A 17,245-nucleotide genomic window follows, 5' to 3' on the forward strand; every position below is an offset into this window, starting at 1 on the left:
TTATAGGTGCAGTACTAATTATGGGGCTGCAGTGATGAAAAAATACCAATCCCTATCCTTGTGGAAGGAGAGGTGATATTAAACATATACTCACACAATAATTACATAATTTACACTTACGGTGAGTGATTTCTTGGGGAGGTACTGGGAGCCAGGGAGTGGAGTCCCAGGACCCAGGAACATCTCAGTGATGGAATCACACTGAGTGTGACTCCTGATTTTAGCATTTACTGGTTGGGTGACTAGGAGCAAATTACTTCTTGTCTCTGGGCTTCATTTCCTCTTCAGACAGGGATAACAACCGCACTGTAATGCTGCTGTGAAGATTTCAGGATATAAGAAACAGTGCCTGATCTGATCCACAGTGGGCGTTCAGTCAATACTAGCCCCTTTCCTTCTCTCACGCTACCCCTTCTCTGCAGCTGCCCAGAAGAATATGGGCTTCTAGTGACAGAATCAAGTTCCATATCCCAAAGTCCTTTTACCCTTTTTCTTGCTTATACTCTTAGTTCAGTTATGCCCCTAAGAGAAGATAATAACTGTTTTTGAAAGTCACAATGAGTTCATAAATCTCCACATTACAAACACTACAGTCCTGGACTCTATTCCCTGCACCATTTCCAAGCCTCAGAAATTTTGGCGTCATTGGTGCCTGCTAGGAGACTTTGTGGCCAAATACATACTCCATGAAAGGAAAAGTGTTGATCTTCACAACCAATGATGACAGCAAAAACCTCGAATAGACAAGCTCCAAGAAGTAATGTTCCCAAGCCCCCAGCCACAACTGAAGAGAACTTAGGACCAGAATTCTAGGAAAGCCAAGGGAAGATGAGAAAGAAAGGACCAAGGACCATCAAAAGCAGTACCTCTGTTGCACCAGGCATTGAACCTGGAACTTCACACATAATACTTTATTTGTTCCTCCCATTTTTCTTTATTAGATAAGGAGGCTCAAGAATATAAGTAAGTAGCCCAAGGTCCCTAAGTGGTGGAGGCCAGTGTCTGGCCGTCTCCAAAATTCATGTTCTTTCCACTACAGCAGACTACATCGTATTCACAACCCCTTCGCTATTGCTTGTTTCAATTTGTAAAGCAGCAATTTAGTCATTTTAAATTAATCCTTGAAAAATCACCAAGAGATTAAAATGCAAATTTCAACATGGCTAGAGCTCAATAGTTATTCTATGTCAAAAATCACACAAATTGGTCCTACAAAAGTTCAGACTCTCCTTAGAGGAAAAGCTTTCCTGTTTCATTTCATACTGAAATATGAAAAATCACTTCTTTGACTTATCCCTCATGAATATCAAAAGTCAACTGTAGGGAGGTGGGGGAGGTATAATGGAAACAAAATGCTTTGGTTCCTTACAAACCTAGGTCACTACACCTTACTTGGAAGCAGACCTTGGGATAACCTCAGGTCTGTGAGCCCTGGGTCCCCATATGTAAAATGGGGCTCACGTCTACCTCTCACAGAGTAGCTATAAGGATTTAAATGGAACCATGTATGTTGGGAGTCTGGCAGATTGTTTTTATTATTCCCGCTTAGAAACAAACAAGGCTAGCCTTTTACTGGTTTGCAAAGGAGGATTTAGGGGACAATGGGTCATACACAGGGAACTGGTTCATTAATGGCAAAATCAGCAGAGGGAATGCAAATTTTTTAAATGGTGGGGGCAGGGGAGGTGGCATACAGCACAGATAGGAATTGGAGGTGGGGCTATGAAGACAACAGAATCATTTTTTCCTTACACTACTTCTAGTTGCAGAAATTGTGGTTTTGAAAATTGAGAAATTATCAGGACTTTCAGGCACCTTAAAGTTCTTAAGGAATTCTCAGTCCTTAAAAATAAAAAATAAATATGAACCTAACCTAGGCAATAACTGTGATTATAACATTATTTATAATAGCAAGACATTAGAAACAATCTAAATGTTAGTAGGTGAAGCGTAATTAAAACGTAGGGATTTCCAGTAAAATAATGGTAATTTAAACACATGTATTTGTCTTTTCTCTCTCCTGATACCATGCAACCTCCATACCCCCTGCCAGGAAAAGTCAGAGAAATAATTTGATAAGACATAAACCCCAAAGAATAGGAGAAAAGACAGTAATGGAAGAGAGATGTCAAATTTTTGGAAACCAGAAAGCAGGTATTATTAAAGAAATGGTTTTCAACCTGGGTCATTTGCTCCCAAGGGACTTCAGGCTATGTCTGGAGACATTTTTGGTTGTCACATAGTGTGTGTATGTGTGGTGGAGGGGGAGGTTACCATATTACAGTGGGTAGAGCCCAGGGATGCTGCTAAATATCCAACAACATATAAGAAAATCCCATACAACAAAAAATGATCTGGCTCAAGGTGTCAAGAGTGCCAACCAAGGTTTAGAAACTAAAGCAGACAGACTTGGCAGCCCAGAAAAGGCTGGAGCTGGGGGACAAGGCAGCAAGCATCAAGTCCAACTCACACCACAGAACTCCAAAAAAGTTCAGGAACTGGAGACACCCAGCATCTCTAAAGGCTAGGGGAAGGGTGCCAATAAAAATAAGAGTAATTAGATTCCAAGATTCTCCTCTCCCAGCTCACTCAGCTAGTCAACTGGCCTTCTGCACCCCTCCCAAAGAATAAATGTTTACTTTCTAGAGGAACTGAAACAGAGAGGCTTGGGGACACCAGGTATAGCCGAGGACAGGGGATGAAGGATTAAATAAAAAATGGGAGGGGAGCTTAAAATATACAGCTAAATGTTCATATCCTATAACCTACTACCTCACTCAGCTTCCAGAACACTTGTAATAAAGCTTACACTCACTCTCAAGAGAAAACTGACTAGTCCAAAAGAAAAGATTCTGATACTGATGTTTGAAATCTACCCCCTCCCCGGTAGTCAGACTTCTAAGCCATCATCTACAGGAAAGCCCATCAGGTAACAAGCCCCATTCATGAACACAGAGCTTCTAATTAGCTTTTGAGTGCCTCACTCTTAAACACGACTTGGCAGCTATTGGAGGACAGGCCTCTACAATCGAAGATATAGAACAAAACAAAGATAAGAGAGGACTGTTGAGGAAGAAAACAGTACAAAGAGAAGAACAATTTTTTAAATTTATAAATGACAGTGTCAAAGAAATAAGGAAAAAAATGTAACCATGAAACAAGATGCCATTAAAAAATAAACAATTTATTTATTGTATAACATCAAAAAGCTCTTGGATATTAACAATAATGGCAGAAGGAAGAAATTTGAAAGGGTGGGAAGATTAACTGAAGAAAGTAGAAAGAAGACCAAAAGAGAAACAGAAAATAGAAAAGTTAACAAAGTTGGAGAATCAACACCAGGAAGTTTAATATCCCATGACAGAGACCCCAGAGAAAGAAAAGAGAAAAAAATAAAGAATTTTTTCAATGAAATAATGTAAGAACATTTCCATGCTCTCAAGGACATGAATTTCCAGATTGAATGGGCCCACCAAATGGCCAGCACAATAGATGAAAATGGACCCATAGCAAGGCAAATTGTTGTACAACTTCCAGATCCTAGAGATAAATAAAGGATCTTAAAAAAAAAAAAATTCAGCGATCAGAATGGCATAAGACTTCTACATTTCAGTGTGAAAGCTAGCAGTCAATGGAGCTACGTCTTCAAAATTCTGAGGTAATTCCCAACCCTATTAAGGGTAAAATAAAGTCATTTTCAGTCATGCAAGGTCTAAAAATGTTGCATACAGCAATGTGTCAGGAAACTGCTGGAAAATGTGTCACCAAAATAAGGAAATAAAATAAACAGGAAGATGTGAAATCCAGGAATTCTTATTTGACACAAATTGTATAAGAAAGAAAACATATCATGATCTATGATATGATTCAGCATGCTCATTGAAATGTAAACATTAACTGCTGATTTAATTAAAAAATTTCTGAAGATAGAGAAAGGCTGGGGGAGAGGAAATGTGAATGAGCAAAAACTATTTTATATGTATATGTGTTTCTGGGTGAGAGGGGATCATAAGTAGAAAAAGACCTAAGCTCTCATCTTCCACAGGAAAATCAATAGGTATTATCTGAAACAGAACAACTAAGATACAGCAATATGAGCATGTTAGTTAAAAATGTAGAGAGAAATACTACAATCGCTTTAAATGTGAAAGCAGCTGCTTCTGGGGAATGGAAATTATGGAAAATCTGGAAATTTCATCAATAATTATGTGATATTACATGATTTTTTAAAGCCATTAATACATATTACTTTCATAAGAATAAAAATACCATTAAATTAAAATACCAGTTAAAAAGGATGAGGTAAATAGAGATGAACAGTTTTGAGAATACATTTAAAAAGTCAGCTGCCAAACACTATGTTTTATGTCTAAAAAATGTCTACAACATACACAGGCATTCATATATATACCACTGTAAATTCACAGAGAAAGGTCTGAAATGACACTTATCAAACTCTGGATAGAGAATGGGACCAGGGGTCGGGGAGAGGTAGTAAGGCAGGGATGGTGGTAATGGGGGGGCCCTTCACTCTTTTTATATGTACTGCTGGATTGTTTAATGTTTTTACAACAAAGGTATTTGTAAAGAATTTTTAATAACACATATAAATGTTCATAATACACTGTCATTAGAAAAAACAGGTATAAAGGTATACAATTGGTACGATCCCCATTGTGTTTTTTAAAACGTAGCTTCTAAGCTTTTAAAAAAAAAAATCAAAAGAACGCTTTTATCTCAAACAAAGTATTACTGAATTCCCAACTTAAGCAGACAGAAAGGAACCTGCTCTGAATAAAGCAGGAGCATCCATGCCCGGGTGGGTCAAATATCTATCTTCCTCAGGTCTTCCAGCGTCCCAAAGCAACCTCAGGCAGGGTTCCAGGTAGCACAATTTGAAAACTACTACTATCACCAAGAGGAAGGAAAGAAAAACTCAGAATGTGACTTTCTCTGGGATTACAATGATTCTTCTTTTGCTTGTGTATAATACACATATATATACATACCATTCCTATGATTTGGAACAGTTTAACAGTAATAAAATCTGACCCTTAACATGCCTATATAACCACCTAAATCTGATACATTTGCAGCAGCAAGTGGTAGAGATGGTCAATAGAGATTTATTAACCTTTTCAAGTTATGAATCCATAATCATTTCCCTATTTTTTTTGTGGGGGGGGGATAATTAGGTTCATTTATTTGTTTTTTTAATGGAGATACTGGGGATTGAACCCAGGAGCTCATGCATGCTAAGCACGTGTTCTACCACAGAGCTATACCCTCCCCTCATATTTCCTATTTTTTAGGTTGGCTTTGATCAGTGATATTTTTCTAGAAAAATTTCTATTATCACACTTTTCAAATTTATGGAATAAGTTTATGATTTATTGGATAAGGTTATTTTATCATCTTTTTAAAAAATTCAGGTTTTAAGTCTTATTTTTCAATTTTACTTTATTTTCTAATTAATTAAATTGTAATTTATTTTTCTAGTTTTGGCTTTTTTATTACTAATCTTTTTCTATCTTGAACTGAAAATCAATTTCATTATTTTCTAAATTTCTTACTTAAAATAAAAGAAAGCATCCAAAGTTATGAATTTTCCAAAGTGTAGTTTTGGCCATATCTCTCAGGGTTTTGTTCTGTAGTGTTCTCATTGTAATTAATATCTAAATAATATCCAATTTCAATGTTTTATCCTCTTTGACCCAACCACTACTTCAAGTAGATATTTAAAAAAATCTTTGCTTATCATTAATTTATAGTTTTATTTCATTGTAATAAAAGACAGTGCCTGTAAGAGTTTGAGTTTTCCTATTTTGATTTTTTCAGTGTGATCAGCACATAATCAATTTTTATAAATGTTTCATGGCATACCCTTGGCTTCTGCTTTTTCTCCTGGACTTTTCTAGTTCTTTTCAAGGATCCTTCACTGTCTATACCTTACTGACTGCTCAATAATCATCTCCTTTATGTTGCAGAAATTCCTTAAATTTTCTAGTTCATGGCGGCTCCTTCTGCCATTACATGGACATTTTTCTCCTTAGTTTTATGGTTCTTTTATCATTTCTATGGAATTGTTTGAGAGATAAAAGGTAAAATTAAGGGCTCAAAGTGTAGCACAGTATATGAGAGCTCAGTCTCCAGCATCAGAAAGATCAATATCTGAATTCTAATTCTACCACTTCTTTGCTATAGGATCTTAAATATATATTTCTTAAGTTTTCAGGACTTCTGTTTCCTTATATAAAATAATAATTAGGGTAATTGTGTCATCAAAACTTGTTAAGAGAGGTAAATGAGAAAATACAGGTAAAGCACTGAATACATCATTTGGCAAGCAGTAGTACTCAATAAACATCACCTATTGTTGGTAAAATGGTAACTGTGGTCTGAATTTTTCACTACTTATTGTCAAAAAAGAAGCAATGTTTTCCACCAGAGCCTGATCACACAGATATAAAGTCTGTGGATATACTTGACAATCCCAGCTTAAGACTGTTACCTAATCATAACACTATAGCTTAACTTCATTAATTAAAATTGCTTACTTGACATTCCCAGCTTAAGACTGTTACCTAATCATAACACTATAGCTTAACTTCATTAATTAAAATTGCTTACTTGACTTATTCCAGTATTTTTAAAAAAGCAATCAAGTATATATCAAAAGAGTCAAAAGCCAGGACTGAACAGATATCCGCACACCAGTATTCATAGCAGAATTATTCACAAGAGCCAAAAGGTAAAAACAACCCAAGTGTCCATTGATGGATAAGCAAAACATAGTATGTTACATACATCCAATGGAATATTATTCAGCCCTAAAAAGGAAGGAAATTCTGACACATACTACAACATGGATGAATCACAAAGGCATTATGCTAAGTGAAATAAACCAGACACAAAAGGACAAATACTGTATGATTCAACTTAAATAAAGCGCCTAGAGTAATCAAATTCTTAGAGACAGAAAGAACAGTTGTTGCCAAGTGATGGAAGGAGGAGGAAAATGAGTTGTTGTTTAAAGGACTGTTTGATGGGTGCAGAGTCTCAGTTGGGAAAGATGAAAAAATTGGTGACAGCTGTACAACAATGTGAATGTGTTTACCAATGAAACGTATAAAGATGGTTAAAACAGTAAATTTTATGTTATATATAATGTTGTGTATTTTGCCACAATCAAAAAAAAGCAACCAAGTGCCTTAGTGGTGGTGATTCTGTACATAATTCTACATAGTACTATTTATAATCTGAGTAAAACATTTTGAAAATATGCCTTAAGACTAGGCTAGCTATGTCATTTAGCTGGCTCAGAGGGCAAACATTAACCTCTGCTTCCTCAGACTCAAGTTTACAAAGTCTTTAAGAGGTGGGGGTGGGGGTCCTCACACTTCTTCCCATAAATACTTTATCTTACTCTCTTAACAGTGAACATGGAAATGTAGTAGAAGTATAATTCTACTTGAGTAAATCTACCCCAATAAAGCAATTCTTATATGGAAAGTTCTTTATATAGAAACATTTTATTTACAACAGTAAAAACTGAAAACTACCAAAATGCACAATAGCGAGGAAATAACTAAGTAAACTGCATAGCAAATTGAATATTACGTAGCCAGCAAAAATGATTATGAATGAAATGGCAAAATGCTTACGTAATAGGTGACTCTAAGTATGTAAAAAATAGATTCTAAAAAGACTACAATGAGACACTACCATGTTAATAGGTGATTACCTTTGAGAAGTACAAATAATCCATACCTCTCTGCCTTTATATTTCCTATACTTTTCAAATATTCTCTATTTGGTTTTGCTTTTTAATGCATTACTTTTTTTTTTGAGTATTTCACAATCTTGTTTATCTATTCCACATTTTGAAATCTCAGTCTGTCCCTTCCCACTCATTGTTGCAATCCTTTTATAAAGGGAAAACATATCCTTTTTTTTTAAATAAGTAAAAAAACAAAGAAGAATAAAAATTTAATTCACCCCCCCACCCAAGTACTCACATTCTCAGGTATGCTAGGAAGTTCTCTGGTATCAGGCACAGTAAAATAAGAATGCTGAAAAGGAAAAACAAAAGCCATATATTTCTGTAAAAACATGAACAAGCACATTATTCAGAAACCAAGTAAATGATCTGAAGATAATTCCTCAGTCAGATGAAGAAAGAGACTTTCACTCACAGGGTATGTCTATGGAATATTTCCTTTGGATAACGCTGGATTAGAGCCAGATGCATTAGATCACCAGTTTGGTAGATGGAGTTCTTTTCTATGAGAGATGTGCTTTGGGAGAAACAAATGAACAGCTCAAAGAGGTGAAAGGCTAAATTTTCATATGACGTTTGCAGGTTTCTGAACACATGAAAGCTGCTGGCTTCATAATTTATTGTTCAATGAAGCAAGTGGACTCTAGGGACCAAATATCACTAGGTTCACTCAGGAACGGTCTTTACCAACCAAACCTGCCATTTCATTTCAGCATCTGAGATTATGTCCATCCAAAAGCCACAGGCCAAATCTGCCCCAAAGGCCCAGGTGAGGTTAAGGACAGCTCCAGCTGAAGGAATGCTACACTGACATTACAGATGGCCAGCAGTGGAGAAAGTCTCTCCAATCTGTACGCTCTGCAAATAAGCCTCCTGACTTCCAGCACAAATCCCAGTGAAGGGACCTAGAGACGCAGTGGAGTTGAAAACCTGACCTGCTCAGAGAACTTTCAAGGAGGCATCTCCATGTATGTAACAAGCATGTGTCCCTGAGTTAAATGACAACAGGCTGAACTGATGACACCTCCTCTGTGCTACTAAAGACTCAGAGAACAATGGCAAGCAGGAATGGAAAGAGCCTGGTGCTGGCCAATTAAAGAAGGGATTGTGCAAAGGCCAAGAAAGGTCACATACAGAGAAAGTCAGCTTAGCCATGGCCTAAGTTCAAACCTGGACCCCCAAGTGACATTTCAGGAAGTTCCCACTGCCTCCCATTCTTGGATAATTGCAAAATAAGTAGATCTCTGGAAAAATGAGTTGTATAGGCTTCCTGCAATGAAAGGTCTGGGAGACAATTGCAATAATGACAATAACAACAATATAGTATGAGCTGTTCGTCTAGTATTCAGCAGGCATTTATGAATAACTGCTACACAGAAGTCTTTATACCCGGTAATTTGTGACTAGTACCTCTGATTTCCACAGCAAAATTTAAGATAGATATTATCTCCATGTTATAAATGAGTAAATCGAGGCTTAGCGAGATTAAGTGACTTGAGGTCACATAGCTAGTAGGTGACAAAACTAGGATTGAAACCAGGTCTGCATACCTAGAGCTGTGCTTTTCCACTATAACAGACTGTTATACCTGTGCTTTTTATGTGCAAATTATAGCTAAATCCATTTGAATTACATAATAAACTAAAAAGTAAAAAACAAAACAAAACAAAAAGATAACTTACACACACTCTGCAATGCATTATTCCAAAATATGTGTACTTGTACAAAAACACTGTCTATGAAGTATAGCAATAGAGATTATGTAGCATAATAGTTATGGAAAACTAATTGGAAACTAGTTAACAATTAATTCAACTCAACAATGAGGATTAAAATAGTAAAAGTAAAATATAAAGTTAAATTTGATGCCATGAGATACCAAATTCTATACCAAATGGCTAGAAGGGAGTCCCAGGAAATGTCCAGTAATGGACGTCCAAATGGTGGTGGAGTCACAGAGTAATGATTGGCACAGTGAGGGAGAAAGGACAGGGACCCAAAGGTAGCCCCTTAATAGTTATATGACCTTAGGCAACTTTACTTAACAGCTTAGAATCTCAGTTTTTTAACCTGTAAATGGGAATTATAATAACCAGTTCAGAACTGTTGTGAAGAATACATATTATATACGTGAAGTACCTAGCATTCCATAAATGGTATTTTAATAGAAAATTATTATTACTGCTCTCAACTGTTAGTTTACATTTCTATTTTTCTCAATCACCTATAGCAGACACATAGAAATATTCTCTTGTGACTAAAGACAGAAAGTCCAGGATTGCCATTTTATTGATATTTCAGGCTTTATAATCCTGATGCGAGTAACCCTTCAGAAACGGAGAGAGGAATTCCTTGTGACCGGGAAAGAAGAAAATATCTGCTTTTACCAATGCAGTGGGTTGTAAATAGTGAGCCTACACAATTCCAAACCCAAGTAGTCCCCAGGCTGTCCTTTGAGATTCTGTCTTGCTCCATCGCCCATGAAATGCCGGGACCAGAGGAGGTCAGAAACATTCCTAGAAACCATTGGCATGAAACAGCTGCACCCTCTCAACAGTTCCTCCTGCCCCAGCGATGGCTTGTCCTTGAGGCCTGGCAGCCACTCAGGGGAAGAAGAGGCCCTTCCTCCCCAGCAGCTGTTGACCCAGCCAGGCTACTCCCCAGCTACCTGTCGGATGTCATTACAGACTGAAGCAGTGAGATCAAGCTGCTTAGGAAAAGGGACAGAGACAAAAGCAAGGTTGTTTAGCTATGCAGCAATGACTAGGGCAGGTTTAAAGCTCATTTCTTCATCTTTTCCAGGCAGTCTCCCCAACATGAATTTCTGGAACAAGGTTTCTTTCCTTCCTATGCTCCGTTAAAATGAACAAAACCCTCTACCAGTTCCTTCTTTCCTCCCTTTCTTTCAACACTCATGGTCTAGTGGAAAGAACATACGCTTGGAAGTCAGCCCTGGGTTTAAAAGCCCCAGTGTCGCTTATTAACCACATGACCTTGGATGAGCAAGTATCTATTCCTCTCTAAGCCTCATCTATGAAATGAGAATGCTAATATCTATTTGTAGAGTTGTTTTGAACATTAGAGATGCATACTTGGCATAAATTAGGAACTTTGTAAATAGTAAATCTATTATTAGTTATTGGCAGTAATATTGCTTTCAATTTGAACATCACACACACACAAAAACTACAAGATATGTTCACAAAAGAGCCCCTGGATAATCAGCAGCTGGCCAAAGGGTATGAATTCTGTTGAAGGTGGTGACAAGGGTTTTACCTGGGGAATCAGAGAATTTCAATAACTGAAATATGGAAATGATCTCCTTATCTGATACCTTATCTGATAGATGAGGAAACTGAAGCACATAAGGTTATAGGTTTTGATAAAATCACTCGGGTTACTGGCAGAACTGTGACTTGGGGACTGAAACCTCCTAATTTGTAATTCAGAGGATTTTCCATGCTGGCATGCTACAGAGCACATGGCATGTATATAAAAGAGTTCAAAGAAACAAGTTAGCCAGGAACTACTAGGTACTCTGTCTCTGTCCTCAAGGGGCATACAGTCCAGGGGAGTAGATAGGAAAATAGATGATTCCAATGCGGTGTGACCAAGTACTGCAAAGTGTAAAAGATGCTTGTGGCAAAACAGAAAACATTAGCTGAGCTTTGGGGGGATGTTAGGGGAGAATTTCTCTAGAACAAAAATCCGAGTTGAGTTCTGAAAGGTGAATATGGGTTACTCTAGTAAGCAGAGGAAAGGCGGTGTTGAAGGTTTGGGGGCAGCAGTAAGGGCTTCAGCAAAGGGGCAGGCACAGCAGTGCTGGGAGGCAAAAGCGTGAGGCACGGAGCCCAGGACAGGGGTTGAGGAGGCAGGCAGGGGACAGCCATCCCATTCGAAGCCCAGCATCTGCCATCCAGGAGATGCTAGTTGATGGGATGACAGACAGAGTGAGAGGAGTCTGGAGTCCATTTCTCAGGAAATCCCAGAGAAAGAAAGAACTACAACTCCCTGGCCTGCCTTCAGGACTCAGAATATTTGGGGGTGGGGTGAGGGGTGGGGCAGATGCAGATGACAACAGACAATCCCATTAGGCTTTCTTACTGGGACTAATGGACTGGTTTCTCAGTGATTGCTAATATTCTGCCCCCACTTACCACGCTGAGATGAACGGACACTCCTGGGTCAGGGACAGGAAGTTTGTGCAGAGTTTCAAGAAGCTCATTCCATTGACTCTCCTGAAATAAATAAAAGGCCTAAGTAACAAAAGCAAGGCTGAGACCTTAGTCAGAGACCTGCAGGGAGGTCTGGACAAACAGTGACCTGTGGGCCCTCTATGACTGAGGGAACTGGGGAGGTGCCGGCCCCAGAACAGAAATAGGTTTGATATTCAAGTAGGGTTGGACAAAAGACACTGCTTATGGCTCAATAAAAGAGCCAAATGATCCTCCCACACCACGTTTGACATTTTCTACTCAGCGAGACACCTACCATGACCGCCTTTTATGGATCATATACCATAAGCTCTCAGCAAATCTATCCTCTCAACTCCATAGCAACAACTTTTAAATGCAAACAACCTGAGCTTACAGGGCGGGGGTGGTGGGGAGAAATAACGATGTCACTATAGATCTTATCTTCATCATCATTACCCTCAATTAATTGTATTGAGTGTTCACTAGATACACACAGCAGCCTCCAATTATGGAAAGTTAAAAATGAACTACGTACAACAGCATGCAATATAGGATGGTGGCTGTGCATTTTAATTAGTGAAATGGAGCCACAGAATGCAATGCAAAGCAATACAAATTATTCAAGTGAAAACAGATTCACCTTTAAAATGCTCAAAAGAACATTGCTTACAGAATTATCCAAAAAGCCATTTCTCCCACCCTATGGAATTCTCTGTACTGATAAAATAGTAATAAGCTCCCATTTGTACCCGTGTGTTAGCTGTTTGAGCCTCACAACTATCTCACTTTACAGATTGCAAACTAAGGCTCCAAAGGGTGAAGTAACTTGACTCCAATCAGCCAGTTGGTAAGTTGCACAGCCAGGAGCTAATCACAGGTTTTCTGTGTTCAAGCCCAGAGCCCTCACCACTGTTCCACAGCAGTCCTTGGTAGTGAATTTAAAGGAAAGGAAAAAGAGGATGAAAATCCTGTTTCAATCTGAAGTCACGAATTACTCAAATTTCTCAGAGGAGAAAAATACACATGCATGGGTACACACATATAATTTTGCTCTGAAACAGCCTCAAATTTATAGAATAATTGTAGGACAGTACAAAAAACTTTATTTCCTGAACTAGTTGAGCATGAGTTACCAACATTATGCCTCATGATCCATAAATACAAAGGACATTCTCCTACATAACCGCAATTAATCATCAAAATCAGGAAGTTAACATTGAAACAATCATCTAATCCTCAGATCCCACCAAGTGTTGCCAACTGTGTCAATAATGTCCCTGATAGCAAAATAATCCAGTTCAGAATCATATGTTGCCTTTAGTTGTTGTGATACTCTAGCTTCCATCAGTCTGGAACAGTTCCTGAGTCTTTCCTAGTTTTGTATGAACTTGACAGTGAGACCAACCATTTCGGAGAGTAACTTGTCTGATGTTTTTTACTGAATCAGGTCTCAATTCATTCCATTTCTGATTACGTTCACTTTGATCAATTGACTAATTCATCTGATGTCTCTACTGTGAGATCACTCATTTTCCCTTTGTGTTTGGAAAGCATTTTGTGCAGTAATACTTTGTGTCAATAACCTATTCCTCAAACTTTTAATTTATCTATTTACTTATTTAACATTAGTATGGACACATGGTTTCCTATTTTATTCAGTAGGTTATAATCCTTTGCTATCATTATTTGTTTTGATGCTCAAATTGTCCCAGCTATGACCAGTGGGAACCCTTTGCCCCTTCAAGCTCACTTCTGTGTCTTTCTGGCATATTTTCATCATGTTTTGAGCATTTCCTTACTCTTTGGCACAAAAAGATACTCTGGGTTCACCTTATACTTTCCCTGCTCCAGCTTTGGAATTAGATATTTCTTTAGGGAGTCCTGGCTCTTTTTAGTAGAAAATGGTTTTAGAAACCAAGATTTGGGACCTTGGTGTACTCATTGCTACTTGGGTATTGTTGGCTCAGACCCTTTCAGTGAACACAGCCAGGGAATATATCACACACACAGACACATAATACACAATAACATCTCTATTTTCTTTATTTATCACATATATTGAAAGTCAAGGATTCATACCAATGGCTCTAATTCCAATCCAACAGTAGGAACTATTCCAGTTTCCTCCCTTTACATATTTATAACTTTATTCTCCAGAAGCGAAAAATCCTGCCCCTATTTTCTTAATATATTTTCTTGCTTGTATGTAAGCAATCATTTGTCACTGCCCCTACCTCCCTCCCCACCTAGATGCTTTCTTGCCCTGCTCGGAAACTGACAGCCAGTGCTAGGCTACCGCCGTATGCCTGCTTCCCTCTGATCCCACACTAACAAAAATGTCCTTGTTTCTGTAGTCTCCAACACCTAGTGCTGGGCCACTGCTGCTGTCCCCTTTTCCATGTGGATACCTCTGATCCCACTGGTGTTCTGACATCTGGTGCCCAACTGATGCCAAGCCACTGTCACCACTGTCCCACATAAACAACTGACTAATCCCTCAACCTCCAACACCCTCAGCCAGGCTCAGATGCCCTCCTTGCCCCCTGCCATCCCTTCCTCAGGGATGCCATCATTGCCCTATTTAGGACCTGTAACCATGCTGGGTCAGTGACTCAGACAGACACCCAGACAGAGCTTAGGTTCTGACACTCCATGCTGAGCCATCATGGTCATTCCCCACCCCTCCACAACTTGAAGTCTCCCTATCCTGCCCAACGTTCCCAATGACTTTTGGACCTGGGGAAGGGATTTTGTATTTTAAATGAAAGCTCCCTCCTCCTGTTCTAATATGATAACCCACACCCTGCAAACAGTTAAGCCAGTTGTAGGCAGACTACCTATCATCTGTGTCATAATTCCTTCAACCAGAATAAATTTAATAAAAAGAGTCCTTTGTACAAGGGAAACAGACTCCACTAAAACACATCACTGATGTCAGTCTCCAACACTCCAAGAGGCAGGGTCCCTACCTGGAGCAATGGTCCAGAGGATGGGCTCACCAATTTTACAGGGTAATAATCATATCTGCCCTATAGTTTGTACATACTCAATCTTTCTTACATCCCATTATGTGCTTTTGAAAGTCTATTAGTTTTGGGTTGTTTTTTTTTAAACTGCCTGGAGTATATAAGCGGGAGGAAAAAAATGTGAGTAAACTTTCAATTCTAAGACTGTTAAAACCTACAATTCTATACAATTCTATTTACTAAAAACAGCTTTCAAGTTTGTATGAAAAACTGAAATGTTTGGCAAAAGTAAACTGTGAATCAGAAATCGATGAATAGACCCAAGGTGGCCTCCTAACTCATTCATCAAAGGATAAATCACTTCTTTCATAACAGAATTCCCTGACACCCAAGCATTCTTTCAGAGTGAGTGTACTGATCTAGGGAACCATTTCTATCAGTTATTCCTTCCATTTACTGTGGCCTCTGGAATACATTTGCCAGTGAGTAAATCTAACTTAAAGATTTATCCATTATTCACACAATTTCCACCTTTTCTCCAAATCAACACTTCCCAAAGTGTGTTCCAGGAAACACATATCTCAGAATGTTAATATTTGCCATGAGATAAAAGCATATGGGACCACATAAGATGGCAAGTCCTGAGTAACACAGATTTCTACACTGTAGGACTTTTCAGAGCCTATATTATGTAAATCTTAAGGAGACAAAAATGAAACACAGCTTTCCCTTTCCCCAGTCCCAATATTATTGAACGATGGTACCCTTTTTGAATGGAGCATTTCTTAGAACTAATGTTCTATAGAAAATATGATGGAAAAAATTCTCTATCATTTAATAATATCACTTTAATGAAAAAATCTTAGGCCATTTACAAAAAGGAAAATATATAAGAAGTTAGATGTATGGACAAATGTTTAACTCACTAATAATCAAAGAAATGCAATTAAAACAATGACAACTGTTCACTTGTCAAGTAAACAATGAATTCAACAAATGATATTGGTGACAGTATGGTGACCCAGGCCCTCGTACTTTGCCAGTAAAGGATATCTTTTAAGAAAACAATATAATTCTTTCGGAAAGCAGTTTGGCAAATGTTTTAAAAATGTTTATGCCTACTGACCTTACAATGGCCCATCTGAGATTCTCCTCTGAAGGAAACAACCCAAAATGAAGAAAATGCTTTATGCTCAAAGATGTTAATGACTAGATTTATAATAGTGAAAAAAAAATCCTAAATAGTAAAAAATTCCCAACAATAGGGAAATGTTTCAGTAAACCAAGGTGCACGATACATGAAATGCAACCATGAAAAAGACTTATGTTTTTATTAGCATGGGGGGAAATGCTTCTATTATTAATTATGGTACCTGAAAACCGTGGGCTTCAAAAGTCTAAATACAGCTCCAGCTGACCTTTTGACATTCATGGAAGATACTTTAGCATACCATTTCTTCCAAAAGTACAGTAAGGTAGAGGTGAACTTCTAAAGTGATTTTCAGACCCTTAAAAAATTACTGTAAAAGCACAACAAAGCCCTATTGAAACAGGAATTTGGTACAGCTGGCTAGGTCACTTGCCACTTAAGTGTTTTACTCACAACCCCAGCAATTCAAATTTGTGCCTCAGCAAATTTATTATTTAATACATGTCATGAACTTTTAGGGCTGCTTGGGAATATTAGATGGTAAATATTAACTCTGAAAGCTAAGGGCTTATTTATTATTTATTTAATTCAAAAAAATAATGGAAGAAAACACCCCAAAATGCTAGCGATACTTATTTGGAGGGGTTAGGGGTAGGGAGACATATCAGGAGTGTTATTCTAAACTTCTTTCCTACTGTTTTCTGAATTTCCCAAACTTTCCATAATGGGAATGCATTACTTTTTAAGTAAACATTTTAGTGAAATATAAAGCATGTATTACTTTCATAATCATAAAAGTTAAAATTTACTTGTTAAGAAGAATAAAATAAAAGGCAAATACCTGTCCTTTTGTCGTGTAATCTGCCAAGATGTTAAGTAGCTTATAAAATACTTCGAACCAGGGGAGATAGCTGGGGGAAGAAGAGGAAACACACAAAATATTAGTATGCAGGTCAAAAACTTTAACCAGGAGCTAATTCAAGATGGTACATTTCAGTTTCTCTCTACATCCTGAAGAGCCTTCTTGTCATAGGCTGTGCTGGAAACGCAGACTGGTAAAATGCTAATTATTTCTGGGATTTTAAAAAATTGCCTGTGTAAGGCAGAAGATTGAATGTCCATTATAAATTATTCCCATGCCTCAGAGCTAGAA

At 37.9% G+C, this 17,245-nt stretch overlaps 1 protein-coding gene across 4 annotated transcripts in view; it reads right to left on the bottom strand.

Moving 5' to 3' along the window:
• DENND1A (DENN domain containing 1A) overlaps window positions 1–17,245 on the bottom strand; it is a 470,303-nt gene that overhangs the window by 236,315 nt on the left and 216,743 nt on the right. For all 4 annotated transcript variants that reach the window (XM_032478394.1, XM_032478392.1, XM_032478393.1 and 1 more), the window contains exons 6-8: window positions 16,934–17,003; window positions 11,938–12,018; window positions 8,019–8,072 (exon numbers count right to left, since the gene is read on the bottom strand). In XM_032478394.1, coding sequence (XP_032334285.1) covers window positions 8,019–8,072; window positions 11,938–12,018; window positions 16,934–17,003 — 205 coding nt within the window. The remainder of the gene's footprint in view (window positions 1–8,018; window positions 8,073–11,937; window positions 12,019–16,933; window positions 17,004–17,245) is intronic.

Source organism: Camelus ferus, chromosome 4 (genome assembly GCF_009834535.1).
Source record: "Camelus ferus isolate YT-003-E chromosome 4, BCGSAC_Cfer_1.0, whole genome shotgun sequence".
Lineage (NCBI taxonomy): Eukaryota > Metazoa > Chordata > Mammalia > Artiodactyla > Camelidae > Camelus > Camelus ferus.